We start from the raw sequence: 17,561 nt of genomic DNA, 5'->3' as shown, positions 1-17,561 counted from the left end.
TCAATTTATAAAAATGCCTGGAACAATCCATGAACAGGAAGAAGTATCTGCAGGGTTCAACTGCACTATCGACTGCACACAAGTTTTAATTTAAAGAATTGGTGGTGAATCTGGGCAATTCTACATAAACAGGAAAGGATTTGTATGAATCAAAATCAAGGTCACTGTAGACATCTCGCACCGACTTCAAGTCTTCGTCAGCCCCTGTTTTCGCTGTATTCTGGATATCTACCGGTCCAAATAGATCTGTAACGAGCAACTTTGGGAGCGCTGTCGAGAAACCCCGAATAGGCAGCAGATCAGGCGACGCAAGTGAAAATGAATAGGCCATACACTCCAAAGAGATTTCAGTCATATCCCCAATCAGGCACTTGATTGGAACCCGCAAGGAAAGCGAAAGCGTGGCCGTCCCAAGCCGTTCAAGTCAAGTAAGTCATATTTTAAACATATTAAAATATTAATTTAATATATATTTTTTTGGTGTCTTATTCATCCATGTCATATAAGACAAGAAGGGCTTCTCTATAAATTTCCTTCCTCTATATATTCGAAAGAGAGGATTTATCACCGAAAATAAGACTTGGCTTAAAGGTCTCGTTAAGGGGCCTCATAGCCTAGCGGTATTGTTAAGTGGCAGCTAGGTGAGGGGTACCGGGTTCGATTCCCGGTTCGAGGGCAAGTTTTAATTTAATTTAAATTTGTTCTCGGCCTTTGGGAGGCGGTACCGGGCGAGTGCCTAAACCGTACATGGAGGACACGGTCGAATTTCTAAAGACACACAAGTATTATAAAAAATCCTGTACTTGACGCTGGCTAATGCACAAATCGTGCCAGAGCCATAAAATTAAAAAAAAAAAAAAAAATTGGTTGTTTGTAAAGTAGGTTTACGATCGAGATGTTTACGTGATAACGTCTTATTGGTGATATAAGTTTTTGGGAAGTAAGGAATTAATGAAGATAACAATTTTTTCAAATTTTAAATTACATCTATCGTTTTATTCACACTTTTGATGATAAATTTCGGGTGTAAAATGACAAGTTTACTTATTCGACTATGATATACATTTTTCTTCATACATTCACGGAATGACTGGCAGCGCTCGAGATGAGACGGGAGATCGGTCCGTCTCTCTCTCGTTATACCTGCGATCGCGCTCGTGAGGTTTTGGTGTGACACAAGTTTCTGAACATGTCACCCGACTAAAACGATTTTAAAGACGTTACCACGAAGTGTTGAATTAGGCGGGCGCCTTTTTTGGCTACTTTTGAAAATTAAATAAATTTAATATTACAGGATCAGTTAAGTTGTAGAGTGTATATATATTTCTAGTTATTGTTGATTATTTATATTTTTAGTTTCTTTCGCCTGGTTGGTAAGTAATTTAATTGTATTATATGTAGATAAGAATTTTCACTTGGTGTCCATGTTGGAGCCCGAAGACCCTGGAGGGACATCCCTCCAGGTGTCTCATGTAGTTACAATAGATCAGTCGGGAATGGAAACGGAAGGTTCCATTATAGATACAGATTGTTCGGAAAGCAAGAAAAATGTTAAAAGAAAGAGAATCTCAGTTAGAAATTTAAAGAAGACAATTTCCTCTAATAATTTAAAAGACAATGTTATTCCTAAAGTGCTTGAGTCTAATGATAAAACTGAAATCCACCATAATGAAGCTGCTCACTCCAATAATATCCCAAGTAACCCTCGCGCTGCTAGGTCGCTTTACCAGGCGTCAGACCCAGCGCCTTATGTTGTCCATGTCCAAAAAATATTACAAACAAATCAAACCGGATCAATTCACCCTGTACATTTTGGATTTTTCCTTAAAAAAAATTGTGTAAAAAGCATTGTAGAGGGAAGCATAAAAAAAATTGGCAGGAACATGTTGTCCTTACAATTCGAAACTTTTCAAGATGCTAACACATTTTTAAACAACAAATCTCTTCATGTTAATAATTACAAATCATTTATTCCTGCCTTCACGATCACCCGCATGGGAATAGTGAGAGGTGTTCCATGTGAATGGGACGAGAAAGACATTTTAGAAAATATTGAGCTTCCGCAGAACTGTGGAAGCATTTTAAAGTTTCGAAGACTAAACAGAAAGGTGTATGAAGGTGAGACTCCCAAGTTTATTCCGACAGAGACCGTAGTTTTAACCTTTGATGGGAAAGTATTACCTCCCAGGGTCTTTATGTGTTTTAACTCCTTACCCGTAGAACTTTATATTTACCCCACATTGCATGTTTTAATTGCTGCCGTTTTGGTCACACCAAAATGCAATGCAGAGGCACTCCAAGGTGTTACAAATGTGGTGACAACCATACAAGTACAAGCTGCAAAACTGAAAGAGATGATGCCGTATGCATCTTATGTTCTGGTTCCCATTTTGCAACAGATAAAAAGTGCCCAGAGTACGCTAGGCAAAAATCAATTAAAGAAACAATGGCTAGAAAGGCTATATCTTATTCAGAAGCCAGTAAAGCCAATCCGCCAGTTTCTAAATCTTATGCAGACGTTGTTGCTTCTGCTTCATCGGCCCCTTCTGGTCCGAATATTAAGTATTCCAACCCCTATAATGTAACAAGTCCTTCTAACACTCCCACTCAGTCATTTAGGAAAACAATTTTCATGAAACCCAAAGCTCGTCCCAGAAATGTTAGTAAGGGATATGATCAAAAAGCACATGCAGAGCTTATTCAAGATTATAGCAATATTCCTTCCTTTTCTACAGGTTGTCTTAAAAACTACAATGATTTATCAGAAGTAATAACCAAGGATCTCATCATTGATATAATTCAGTACCTGTCACAATCTGACATAATTAAAATACCGACCAACGATGCCCCTTCTTCAAAAACTTATTTAAATCATGGACAGTCACACAGACCATCCACAAAACCAGTCTCTGGTGATTCAGTGGAATTGCAGGAGCATTAATAGTAAAAAAAGTGACCTAATTTACTTATTAAACAATTACAAACCATTTGCCGTCTCTCTTCAAGAGACTTGGCTTCGTCCCGGATTCAATTTTAGAATTCCAGGACATATCTGTCTTAGAGAAGACAGAACTGATGGGTATGGTGGAGTTGCACTAATTCTTAGAGGAGGTGTGCCCTTTGTTCACATACCCATCATTAATCACAGTGATAAAGTTTCCATTATTGCTGCTAGTGTAAATAATATTTGTATTGTAAATATGTATATACCTCACCCTTCCACTGAAGTCTTTGACGATATTTGTAACATTCTATCTTCCCTCCCGCGCCCTATTTTGGTCATGGGAGATTTCAATGCACAACATACTATGTGGGGAAGTTCTAAGTCCGATCATTATGGGGCTAGAATCTTAGACATCTTAGATAATAATAATTTATGCCTTCTAAACTCCGGTTGTCCTACAAGAAGGACACAGCCCCATGAGGGTATGAGTGCACCAGACCTTACCCTATGTAGTCCTTCCCTTGCTCATACATTAAACTGGTGGCCTCTATCTTCTTCATATGGAAGCGATCACTTCCCACTAATTATATCATTTCCCCAAAAAATTGGAGAACAAACATCAAAGGCTCCTCCACGGCTAAAATACAGACTTAAGGATGCCAACTGGTCATTATTTAGAGATAAAGCTCAACAAAATTTATCATCCATACCTCTAGTAAATGACAGCAATAATCATCTTTGTGCTGAAGCTTTTACACGGGCCCTACTTCAGGCTGCTGAGGAAGTTTTTCCAATTAAAAGTAATAGTGGCAATGGTTATATTCCATCACCTCCTTGGTGGGACAGTGAGTGTTCTGCTGCTATAGCTGAGAGAAAGAAAGCTGAAGGAAATTACAGGAAAAATTCTACAACACAAAATTTTAATATTCTTAGCAATCTTATAACTAAAACACGTAAATTATTAAAACAAAAAAGATTCAATGGCTGGAAAACTTTTTGTGCCTCAATTTCACCAGACATTTCTCCATCTGAAGTTTGGCAAAATATTCGGAGATTCAGATCCGCCTTTAAACCTCCACAGTCTCATTTTATGGATAGCAGTACAGTTGATTTGTTTCTTGACAAATTAGCTCCACCATATGTCCCATCTATAGATAATATTTCTTTTGACTATCAGTCTTCTCTCCTCTCCCAGCATAATAGCAATTCACTCATTTCCTTTAGCCTTTCAGAACTCAAAGGGGTTCTTTCAAAACTTAGGGACTCAGCCCCAGGTTGTGATGGAATTCCATATTCTTTTCTTCAAAACCTAAATGACTCCTGCCTTTCTTATTTTCTCAGTTTAATTAATTCAATCTTAACATCTGGTAATATACCACCGTCATGGAAAATTCACGAAGTTATACCAATACATAAGCCCAACAAACCGATTAATGATCCATCATCATACAGACCAATAGCATTAGCTTCAGTTATCTCCAAAATTTCTGAACATTTAGTTAAGAATAGACTAGAATGGTTTGTTGAGAGTAAAGGATTACTATCTCCAAACCAGTTTGGATTTAGGAAAGGCAGGTGTACTATGGATAGTCTCAGTATTTTTATGACAGACTTAAGATTAGCATTTTCATACAATAAGCCTGTGTTAGCTGCATTCTTAGATGTGTCTGCAGCTTATGATAATGTCAACCTTTCAATTCTGAAACAAAAAATGATTAATTTGGATATCCCACAACTTTTTATAAGCTTCACTATCAATCTTCTCTCTGGTAGAATGCTTAAAGTAATATCAGAAGGCTCCTACCAATCCCGTATTGCCTGGAAAGGTTTACCCCAGGGCTCGGTTTTGAGTCCCTTACTTTACAATATATATTCTCATGATCTGGAAGCCTCCCTTAAGAGTAAAGTTAATACACTCCAATATGCAGATGATTTACTCTTATATATCTCAGGTAATTCTGTTGACAACATGTCTGATACTATGACATATTCCCTTATGTTGCTAAAAGTCTGGCTTGACAATAACTCTCTAAGCCTTTCAGTTGCTAAAAGTATGATAGTCTTATTTTCACGTATGAGACTTCCTCCATCAGTGTCTGTATTTTATAATAATATTAGAGTTTCCGTTAAAAGTGAAGCAACATTTCTTGGAGTAATTTTAGACTCAAGACTTACAGGAAGCTCTCATTGCAAATATATAAGTGCCAAATGTGAGAAGATTCTAAATATACTGCGTTGCCTCTCTGGAGTTTGGTGGGGAGCCCACCCTTTCTCTCTAAAGCTTCTATATAATGCCCTAATAAGAAGTATTTTAGACTATGGAACATTTATACTTGAACCCTGTAATGCAGTAGCTCTCCATAAGTTAAACATTATCCAGTCTAAGGCTCTAAGAATAATTGCTGGGGCTATGCGTTCAAGCCCTATTAACGCTTTGCAGGTCGAATGTTCTGAAGCTCCCCTGCACCTCAGACGACAATTTCTTTGTGACAGGTTCCTGTTTAGAGCATTCCAAGTCTATAATCATCCTCTTTACTCTAAGTTACGGTCTCTGTTGGAATGTATGGATTATCCGTACTGGGCTCATAAATCGCCGCCATGCCTTATTATTAGTCTCCAAAAATACTTAGCTCTTCAAGCTCCAACACATAGATCACAATTCCTTCCTATATTTTGTGTTAACTATGATGCCTTAACATTAAATCCTTCTATTTTATTTGATTTCGATATATGTAAACAAGATCCTTCTGCCAATGCCAAATTTATTAATATTATTGACAGTGACAACCGATGGAAACATTGCCATTTAATTTTTAGTGATTCTTCCAAACCCGGCTCCGATAAATGTGTGGGAATTGGCGTTTTCCATCAACAGTTTGGCATTGTACAGAAAATAAAATTACCTCCAGAGACTTCAGTATTTACTGGAGAATGTTTTGGTCTGCTGAAATCTCTGGAGTACATTTTAATAATGAAGTTAAAAAACTCAATAATTTTAACCGACGCTAAAAGTGCCCTCCAAGCCTTGGAAAGATTTCCTTTTAGCAATAACAGAAATAATCATCCAGTCATTATTGCATGTCGTGATCTATTGCATCAATGTTGCATCAAAAATTACACAGTTTCTTTTGCTTGGATTCCGGGGCACTCAGGTATCTTTGGCAATACTAAGGCCGATAGCCTTGCCAAAGCTGCGGTCAATGACGGAGATCTGGTTCCGTACAAAAATTTTTGTTGTGATTTGGCTCTCCTGCCTAAATCACAGTTATTGAATTCTTGGACAAACATTTGGCGTTCTTCAAGTCAGACTAAAGGTCGATATTACAGCACGATTCAGGAGGATATACCTTCTAAACCATGGTTTTCAAATCTGACGCTTGGTAAAGCTATCACTTCGACCCTTATACGTATGAGGGTAGGCCATGCATGCATTCCTTTGCATTTGGCAAGGCTTAACATTTTGCCTAACGATATTTGTGAGTGTGGCAATGACGTTGGGGATTTTAATCATATATTCTTCGCCTGCACTCGACATGACCGTTCCGCTTTTATTTCCTCACTTTTATCCATTAAAATTCCTTTTCCTACTTCAATTTCTGTCCTATTATCTAATATAAATATGGATGTATATAGAATTTTAGCTAGTTTTATTATTCATAACAATATAAAATTATAACCATTTATGTACTTATATAATAAATTTATCTGATCCTTTTCCAAATTCCGCTCCAATTTCTAATCCAATAAAATAAATCTAATAACGCACTTCCTAACTTTTTTACATGGCTGACGCACAAACCGTGCAGGCCAAGAAAGGGAAAAAAAAAAAAAAAAAAAAAAAAGTTACCACGTCAAAAAACAGGATTTATCTATTTGACAGTCAATGACAGTTAACACATTACCGCCATTCAGTGACTTGTCAAAACCTACCGAAAATTCAATAATTTTTTTATAAATATAATGAATACTTTTTAGAATTTTAGTTATGATTTTAACTAAATACGAGAATTATACATATTTTATATAATTTAAAATACAGCATAATTATTGCTTTTTATTTGCGTTTATTTCTAAATTCAGTGATTGTTTTGAAGATAAACAGTTTTATTGACAATGGAAGCTGGCAGCGAAGGATACTTCGGTCATAAGATTTTTAAATAAACTAATAAAATTAAAAAATTAGGATCAATATCGTCATATTTTCAATTAACCTTAGTTTTAAGTTTTATTTTCATAGGGTTAGGTTAGGTAATTTATTTTTGCAATGAGTATTCAAGTTTGTAGGGATACCTCAGACGCTGTGGCGTTATATTTGCCACAACGTTTGTATTTAAAGCCATTTGCCAAAATAAATGTTTCTGTCCAGCTTCCCACTCACAAGGTACACGGCAAGTCAATTTCCAATTGGGAGCTTATGGAAAAGTTACGAAAAATGATCCAACCTGATAGTTTTTCAATGTTAAAAGTGTCCAAGCACAGTTCTGAAGTGATCCGGTTTGATGGGGAGTTAGAGAATCGTTTAAAATTGGAGCGTGTAATTGCAAGACTCGAAGACAGGATAATTCAGCTTAATGATTTTCCTGAACCATTAAAAGTTCGAGTTTGTGAGGCCAAGTCTGAATTTCCTAGTCGCCATGCTTGGGATTCTTTTTTTCGAGACGCAACTGATATGGATGAAATGAAGCCAGGAGAAAGACCTGATACTATTCATATTGCAAATCTACCAAGACGTTGGTTTGTTCATGATCGAGATAGGAATGAAGATTCACCACCTTCAGAGAAATTGTTTAAAAAAGTATTTGAAAAATATGGAGATATAAGGCAAGTAGATGTGCCAGCAGCTGATCCTTTTCGTCTACAAATGAAGGAATCAATGCGTGGAATATTAACACCACCACAGGATAGTGCTCTTTATTTTGAGGGATATATTCAATACAGTGAATATGTAAGTTTTGTGAGATGCATGGATGCACTAAGAGGGAAAAAGCTATTAAGAAAGAATGAAGATTTAGCTGATTGGTGCAATATTTTAGTTGACTTTGATAAAACTAAACACATGACTGATGCTGCTGTAAAACGTAGGGCTATTGTTAGAGAAAGGCTCTCATCCAGGCAAAGGGTTAAGGATGACGAGGAAAGACAGGAAAAGGAGCGAAAAGCAATAATTGAAGCAAAAGAAAGGTATTATTTAAAAATGAACAGAAGTATTAATTTTCATATTTAGATCAAAGTATTCATTTTATTAAGTTTTAGTTTTTTTTGGGATTTGATTAGTCCTCGAGTAGAGAGCCACAGTTTTGATCTCTTTGAAGTATCATCCCTTGACAGTAAAATTCTAAATGCATGGCTCATTCTCTAGCAATCATGATTTCTACATTCTATCTTAATTTTATGGGTGGGCTTTATTAGGTTTCAATAGTATTGTTAATAAAAAAATATTTCTCATTGGTGGATTCATAAAGCAAATAAATTAGTTGTAATTTCTGATTGTTGGGTAGTCATCTATCAATCAAGCAGCCTTTTCTTGCAGAAATAAGAAAAAAAATAACTTTTATTTTTCACTTTTTAAGACAACAAATAGAGAGAAATGAAAAGGACAAACTGGAAAAGACAAGAGAGCGGGAAGAAAGACGGAAAAAAAAGCAATTAGCCAAACTCATGGAACGGGAAGATGTGGATCTTAATAAAAAAGTGTCAGAAGAGCAAAAGAAACTGCTGAAAGTTCAGAAGAAATTGCAGGCTATAAGGCTTATTGAGGAATTGTTCAAAAGGATAGAGGTTAATATTTTATAATTTTGATTTTAAAAAAACATTGGCACTGCAACCTTGTGTACATAAAAAGTCCATTGGTACACAGCCAGGGATCGAACCTACGACCTAAGTAATGAGAGTCACACGTGGGCAACACTACTCAAAACATTTATATAAACTTATGTGACCCAATCACATTTTATATTGAAGTGAACCTTAGAACTACTTCATTCTCCACTCCATAAAAAAGAATTCTGTCTAATATAAGTACTGTTTAGTTTATTTCTGTCAAATTGTTTTAACCGCGATGATAAGAGATGGATGAGGAAAAATGGTGCAATTCAAATGTTTTTTTAAATGGTAAAGTGTTTGTTTTTAGTTACGCCCTGAACTTCAACGTAACGGCTCTCGAGATCAGCGTTACTACCATGCCAGTGAAAGAGCTGCCCGATCAAGAATCGTAGACAAGTTCAAAAGAAAACAAGAGAAAATTTTAGATGAACAGCAAGACCTACTTCGACATGCAAGAGATGGTAAAAACTTTCCTTATTTCCTATTTTTACAGTAACTTAATACAATAGAAAACTAAATAAAAACATAATACAAACATAACAAGTTAAAATTTAAAACCTAAACCTTTTTATAAATAATGCAATTCTTGTGAATTCAGCCAGCGTGCAACTAAATATATCCGTCTTATAAGCAATAATATTTAGGGTGCGCAAGACACGCGTAAATGGTGTAAAATATAATCTTCTTAATATATATAAATTACGTGTCACGTTGTTTGTCCGCTATGGACTCCTAAACTACGGAACCGGTATCAATCAAATTTGCACACCGTGTGCAGTTTGATCTAACTTAAAAGATAGGATAGCTTACATCTCAATTTATACCCGCAATATTATTTTATTGCAAATATTTGTTTATTATTTGATACAATTCTAACAGATGGCGCTGTGTTAAAAGTACCAATGTTTCACATAAGCTATCTACCTTTCATATAAGTTATCCTACCGTTTCCCTTGAATAGTTCACTACTATGTAATATAACAAACCTTAAATAAACCTTAGCCACAGCAACGCTTGGCCGGTCTGCTAGTATAATATAAATTTCTTGTATCAGTGAAAGCAAAATGATTTTGTGCTGTTGGTTATCATGCATTCAGTTTGTTAGGGTTCAATTTTATACAATGTATATGATCCTTCACAATTTTTTAAATCTTCAAATATAACTTGGTATAAAAATTTATTGATTATACTACTAATTTATAACACATTGAAAAATGCATACAGAATGTTCAAGTAGATTTTTTTTATTGTTGTTTATTACTCTGGTAAATAAGGTGATATCTTTGACTACACACATACTGAAGCTTATTCTAGAAAAACGCTTATTAAACTTTGTTTATTTCAGGACGTATTTTAATTCGTTCGGCGCTAGAAACCAAGAAACCGAGGCGTGAATCAGCCAGTTCCTTATCCTCAGAGGATCTGAACCATAAACGGGTCAAGACAGAAAAATTGACCTCTCCAGAGAGGGATGAGTACAAAGCAGGTAAATTTTTGTATTATATTGAAATTAATTAAAACAGAGAAACGGATAGACTAAGTAATGTACAGATCTTTTTCGCCCATTGAAATAGACTTTAATGCATTATATTTAACATTAAAAGAAACATAGCAAAAGTATCGTAAAATGAGTTTATTGCCTTCGTATGGTTCTAGAATTACGTAACGTTTGGAGATTATTGACCCCCCCCCCCCATGTAACTCGCCGTAACGTTTTTCAGTACCCAAGTATAGTAAAACGTTTCGTGACCACCTAGTAACTCTTTAGTCGAAAAAAATATAAACAATAAGGCGTAATTTAATCCCCGCCCCGCATCGTAACGTTTACAAAAGGACCCCCCCCCCTCCCAAAATACGTTACGTAATAGTTCACGCTCCCAAATGGAATTAACAGCGCAACCTTAGGAATCTGTGACAAACGTCACTGACTAAAGAAATTGCACCGTTTCTAGAACAAAAATAATGAAAACTGTATGGTAGTGAGTTACTTTTATTTTTTGGAACGGCGATCTTAAATTTTTAATTAATTAAAATTGCAATACACATAAAATTCGAATATTACTGATTATATTTGTTCAGTTCCAGGAATGTACCCGAATCCGTACGGTTACGGATATCCGTTTGTACCTGCGCCCGGATACCCCTTCCCGCAAAGTATGAGTATCCGATTTTTTATTTACATAATGTTGAGGGAAACATTAGATCTATGTTCGATGCTACATTTATGCAAGATAAATAACCTATTTATCTTGCATTTACAAAGAAAGAAAAGTGATTAATTTTCAGTTTCAATATTTGAGTCCTTAAGACTCATATATTGTTTGGAGACGAGCCTTTTGGTCTTAAAGGTAAAATCCATATCTAAAAAAATTAATTCAAAGAATCTGTCTTTGAATTATTTTCTTTAGATAAAACATTTAGTACTAAAAATGTCTCATTAGAATTCACTTTGTTAACTGCAATAGCTATAATAGGTAGGGAGCTGCCGAGCAAAATATTATACGATAAGGAATATTATGGACCACGTCTGCCACCATTGCCCTGCGTTGTCAATTGACACCCCCTTAAAAATATAAAAAAACAGGTATACTATATGATTTGCTTGTGTCTGCCTTGAGGGCTGATGTTTAGAAACCTTGTCAAAATGAAAATAAAGAAAAAGGCAGACTTTTCAAATTATACATTTTTAAAGATTTTTTATAATTTAAAAAATATATGTCAAATGCATGCTTGGCAGACCTGCAGTGTTCTTTAAAAAAAAGTGTGCTATATCATTAACTTGTGTCTGCCTCTTTGACTGTTGTTTATATTGCTTATTAAAAACAGAAATGGGGCCATTTGTTTTTTTTTTCTTATTTCATATTTTTTCTCGGATCGGAATTCCGATTATGTTCGCAAGTTATTAAAAAAAGGTCATACTACGAATAATCGCATTAATTAGCCATAATACTTTTCCTCAGATTCGCGGACCTCAACGAACTGTAATGGTTGAAGTCAGTAAGTAAAATGTCTGCCAATTTTTATTTTTATTTTGGAGGTTGTAATAAATCAAATGGACTCAATTACAGCTACGAGCAAATTATTTATTAAATATAATGCTAAAATGTTCTTATAATAAATAAATTTTCTTAGTTATCTAAATGGTATTGACCACTAACCCCAAAGGCAGACACGAGCAATTGATATAGCACACTTTTGAAGATATACTTCTTTAGGCGCGTTATGAAAAATTGATGAGAGAGAAATTTTACGATTCGCGCGCACCGTGACACAAAATTAACAGAATGAAGTTGACCGCGGAAGATGCTACGGCATTGGACATAATTTAAAAACAACATTCGAAAAATAATAGAATTTATGTTACACTTAATGTAAGAGAATAATAATAAATATTTATTTATTTAATTTTTCAAATGTAAACTGAACTTTATTAAAAACTATTACTATTTTTTAAACTATTTTTAATAATGCCAAAGAAATATAACTTCTTACGTGCGTACATAAGTACACGCACCCTTTTTTTACAGATTTAAACCCCTGTAGCTTAAAAACGCAGCAACTTATGACCTTAATTGATTAAGTAAATTTTGTCGTATTGATCCGAACTTTAAATCTTTCAATACAAAATACGAGCGAATCATATACTTAAATGTTCAGCAGCTCCCTATAGCAAATAAAACATCCATCTGTGCAAATATGTAAAAAATATATATACATATATATATATTACCATAAATTTAATTCGAAAGAAAAGTGCGTGCGCATATTTCCAATAACCTTTTCGAATTATAACATATACCCTTATAATTGCTTAAAAATTCATATCTATGAAAAATATTTCTATTTGCTGTAATATAAATTGATAGAACAATTTATTACACCGTAATTTTTTATATCTGATATAATACTTATTATACACGATGTTACAAACTTCATACACAAATCAAAAACTCTAAGAGTTGTTACGGCATATGAATTCAACGAATTTATGGTCTGAGCAGAAATAGAACGGTGTGGCAAAATGTATGACATTTCAAATTAAGTATAAAGATTGATGTCGAACTATAATGACGTAACAGTGTTGCCAACATAAAAAAGTAATTTGTACTGCAAGTGACCTGTAATCCCATGACGGTTATATTTACTCACATACATAATTTTGTATTATAAAAATGTGTTCAGCGTCGATGTATTACCCGGTCCGCGGTGCGTATTATCCTCCTCCGGACGGCTATGCGCCCCGTCGGGGGTACCGAGGCCGCGGGCGAGGGAGGGGCCGGGCGAGGTTGCCGCACTTCGACGGACCGCACGCGACTCAGCAGTACTATGAGTAAGTTAAACTCTTAACAGCACCGTTACTCTGTAACTTCCAATATCATGAATGAATTTAACGCAGCTACCCGAACCCTTAAACGAGAAATTTTTAAAGCAAAATCGGAACATATTGGCAGAATTGGTGAAAAGCTCGCGAAATTGCCCTCTGGAACTCGAGCCTTTTGGTCATTGGCGAAGGCAACTCAGGGAAACTTTTTTCAGCCCTCTTTACCATCCTTGCGAAAGGAGGATGACTCGATGGCTCACTCGGCGAAAGAGAAAGCAGAGCTCCTTTGCTCTCTCTTTGCTTCTAACTCCACGCTCAATGACTCAGGGACCTTACCGCCCACTATTCCGCATTGCGGATTTTCTATGCCTGAAGTTCGATTCGAACAGATTGGTGTGCGGAGGGCCTTAATCTCCCTTGATACCCACAAGTCAAGTGGTCCTGACGGCCTTCCCTCGATCGTTCTTAAGACCTGTGCTTCTGAGCTGACTCCGGTGCTTACACGGCTCTTTCGACTCTCGTACTCCTCGGGCGTAGTTCCAAGCTCATGGAAGACTGCGCATGTTCATCCCATTCCCAAAAAAGGTGACCGCTCTGAACCATCCAGCTACAGACCTATCGCAATCACTTCTTTATTTTCAAAGGTAATGGAGTCTATCATCAATAGGCAGCTCTTGCGATATCTGGAGGAGCACCAGCTAATTAGTGATCGTCAGTATGGCTTTCGCCGTGGCCGCTCGGCTGGTGATCTTCTTGCCTATCTAACTCATAGATGGGCCGAAGTTGTGGAAAGTAAGGGAGAGGCATTGGCCGCTAGCTTGGATATAGCTAAGGCCTTTGATAGGGTTTGGCATAGGGCGCTTCTTTCGAAACTACCGTCATACGGTTTGCCCGATGGCTTATGCCGATGGCTGGCAAATTTTCTTGTAGGACGTAGCATTAAAGTCCTAGTTGACGGAGCGTGTTCCAATCCTAGACCCATCAATGCAGGCGTTCCGCAAGGTTGTGTCCTTTCGCCGACCCTGTTCGTTCTGCATATCAATGACCTGTTGAATATCGACAACATCCATTGCTATGCAGACGACAGCACCATCGACACATTATATTCCGGCCATCCGAACATGTCTCGATCTGAAGTCGATGAGAGTCGCAACATACTTGTTCTCGAAATTGAGTCGATTCTGGAGAAGGTTTCTGTGTGGGGTAGTAACAACCTTGTTAAGTTTAATCCTACAAAGACTCAGGTTTGTTCGTTTTCTGCCAAGAAAGATCCTTTTGTCGTATCTCCCCAATTTGAAGGCGCTCTCCTTAGTTCGTCACACAGCCTCAGTATCCTTGGGGTTGGCATTTCGAAAGAAGTCCAATTTCGCAGTCATCTGGAAGAAAAAGCCAAACTGGCTTCCAAAAAGCTGGGTGTTTTGGGTAGGGCTAAGCAGTATTTCACTGAGGTGCAACGTATGCAGCTCTACAAAGCTCAAGTACGACCTCATATGGAATACTGCTCGCATCTCTGGGCCGGTGCTCCCAAATACCAGCTTCTTCCTTTTGACCAAATTCAGCGAAGGGCTTGTCGAATTGTCAATCTCCAATGTCTTACTGATCGGCTTGATTCTCTATCGCTACGCAGAGACATTGCGTCTCTTTGCGTTTTTTACAAAATTTATTACGGAGAGTGTTCTGAAGAATTGTTTGGGTTGATCCCTCCTGCCTCTTTTCAACACCGTACGAGCCGAACGACCTCTAAATTTCACCAGCATCATCTTGATGGTTGGAGGTCTTCCACGGTCCGCTTCACTAGGCATTTTCTTTTGCGAACTAGCGAACTGTGGAATCGGCTCCCGGGGGGGGTCTTCCCTCAGAGATACGACCTCCAAATTTTTAAAAAACGAGCCTACTCCTCCCTCAAAGGCCGGCAACGCACCCACTAAAATGGGTGTCTATGGGCTGCGTGGACTACCCTTTTTGGTAGTCCCGCAAGCTCGTTTGCCCCCCTATTATATAAAAAAAAAAAAAAAAAAAAAAAAATAGCGATCCCAAGGTTCATCAGCGCCGGGGCGATATGTAGTATTGAGAAAACAACAGCAACTTATATACAATAACATATATTGGAAATTATAGAATACGAGCACAGGCTAAGCGGCGATTTATTGCATCCTTAGTATGGAATAAAAATATGTAGAATACAATAAAATTATAGTTACTACTAAATGTTAAATATATTACAGTAAAAACTAATACATGTTAAAATATTTGTGCGTACAGTCGTGGACGCAAAGAGTATACACAAATTTAGTATTTCCCTTAATATAAGGCGTGTATTAGGAAGTGACCTGTTTAAATTTTCTTTAAAATAAAGTGTAAAATTTGATAAAAACAATTTTAGTATACAGTAAAAGTTTTCTAACGAACTAATGAAGCAACTGGGATATTGCAAACCTATTTGCTTACAACCAATCTCATACTTATGAAGACAGTTTCATAGCCTTACAAATTAGAAGGAGTTCAGATATGGGTATCTCACGGCAATTTACCAAATATAACATAGCCAATATTTTGATGAAAAATATTAGGTACAATTATGAACGTCAATATTAATAAAAAGGAAAATCTTAATTCTCTCAATCTCTTTACTACCAATTCCCAAATCGAGAGCGTAGAGCGGGTGAGAAGAACTGGCCTATTTTTAATTTAATCATAATATGTAAAATATGAATATTTGGTTTGAAATAATATTTGTGTATATAAATAATTTAAAATGTGTAAGCTTCACTCAATTATGTGCAAGTCAGAATCGCCAGCCCTTAATATGATAATATTCTTACAGATATTTCAAAAAACTAAGCGAAGCGGAGAGTCGCAACGAACACGACGACCGCGCACGTTCACGGTCACGCCGGCGATCCTACTCGCGATCACGGTCACGATCGCGGTCACGTAGACGCTCATACTCCCGGTCACGTTCGCGAAGCCGGCGCTCACGCAGCCGCAGGTCTAGAAGCAGGAGTAGGCGATCACGATCAAGAAGTCGGCGATCTAGGTGATTTGAATTCCTTACCTATGTCACTGTAGTTGGTTAAATTGTTAAATCGATTCAAAAGAAGGTATAGATTTGATCCAATGTAAAAATAGTTCTTACTATTTAAAAGGCACAAAGTGCCATCGGCACAATATCTGTGTCATTGAGAATTTCTCTATTTCTGTCATTTATGCCTACCATTATAATTTCACTGGGAATAGAACCCAGATATTTCTGATTTCACTTTTTATATATGATGTTGTTGATGATGTTAAGTGATACCGGCCCGCCGCCCATGGACACTCAATGCCAGAGGACTTAATTTTGATTAAATAATTTCAGATCTCATCGCAGTCGAACACCATCAAGATCCAGGCGATCCAGGTCTCATTCGCGACGGAGATCTAAAACTAGATCAAAGACCAAACATCGAACACCAACCCCCAAAAAAGACCGGACTCCTGAACGAAATCTAGTCTCCCCTAGGCGATCTAAAAGTTGGTCTATGCCTAAAGAAGGCGAAAATTGATTAAAGAATGAAAGACGATAAAGAATGAAATTCTAGTTTTCTAGAAGTAAATATTGTAAGGATATAATTATAATTATTAAACATATTAATATAAATATACATTTTTACTTCCCTGTCCCTTTCAGCGTTTTCATTAAAAGCTAGTTAAAACACTTCTGTAGGAGTATAATCAGGATAATTAAGGCTTCCTACAAAGTTAAATTATAAAAAAATGTCAAGTATTCTTGACGCATACATTTAAATGATAATTTCAGGAATTTGTTGGAAATTTAAACAATTTACATGTGGCAGGACTTATTTGTTGGTAATCCGAATTATTTCACATCTCATCCAAATCGGGCTAACGGAGGGTGGAGCTTTTATTTAATTATAAAAAATACACGTTGAATTTATAACCTCCTTTGGTTTTTTTGATGTCGCCTCGGACGTAATTTTTTCAATCGACTTTCGTATTGATTGGGATTTATAGGACCATAGCCAATCGGAAGTCAATTTATAACAACAATCACAAACCTTGATTTCTACGGAGAAGTTTGTAAAAGACTAACAAAATATGATTGTAATAGGAAGAACTCCTCAATAAATTGCTTGAAATTTTAGTGAAATAATAAAGCGACACTTATGCAGTGCCACATACTTTTCTTGGCCGGTAAGAGCGCTGTAAGGATATTAGTATTGCTAGTAAATAAAAATTAACCAATATAAGGGGAATAATTTGAAGTCATGCAGACAAACTTAATAATTTATTTAATGTCTTAATAAAACAATGTATACTAGTATCTAGAAAATACGGTTCTAGGCTTAAATAAATGGGACACATACTTAGGAACAACTGACATGATAGGTTTTGTTACCTGTAGGTACTATTAATACAATATCTTTTAAGATACTAATGCAAGGAATAAAAATAAATACATTTCAGTTGGAT

The 17,561-nt window shown here is 36.4% G+C and overlaps 1 protein-coding gene across 5 annotated transcripts; it reads left to right on the top strand.

Moving 5' to 3' along the window:
• Positions 1-6,839: 6,839 nt before the first annotated feature.
• LOC125050231 (A-kinase anchor protein 17A) lies at positions 6,840-16,728 on the top strand. Of its 5 annotated transcripts, XM_047649935.1 has the most exons (9): positions 6,842-7,085; positions 7,311-8,125; positions 8,515-8,722; positions 9,075-9,228; positions 10,113-10,253; positions 10,847-10,921; positions 12,950-13,097; positions 15,913-16,125; positions 16,447-16,728. In XM_047649935.1, exons 2-9 carry the CDS (start codon positions 7,359-7,361, stop codon positions 16,631-16,633), a joined length of 1,893 nt encoding a protein of 630 aa, XP_047505891.1. In that variant the 5' UTR covers positions 6,842-7,085; positions 7,311-7,358; the 3' UTR covers positions 16,634-16,728. The 5 variants fall into 5 exon arrangements, with proteins under 5 accessions (XP_047505890.1, XP_047505889.1, XP_047505891.1 ...); XM_047649934.1 differs by having other exon boundaries at positions 6,840-8,125; positions 10,113-10,248; positions 10,845-10,921; XM_047649933.1 differs by having other exon boundaries at positions 6,841-8,125.
• Positions 16,729-17,561: the final 833 nt, after the last annotated feature.

This window comes from Pieris napi, chromosome 6 (genome assembly GCF_905475465.1).
Source record: "Pieris napi chromosome 6, ilPieNapi1.2, whole genome shotgun sequence".
Classification (NCBI taxonomy): domain Eukaryota; kingdom Metazoa; phylum Arthropoda; class Insecta; order Lepidoptera; family Pieridae; genus Pieris; species Pieris napi.
Note: the sequence above shows the minus strand (reverse complement) of the source record. Positions and strands in the feature narration are given on the sequence as shown.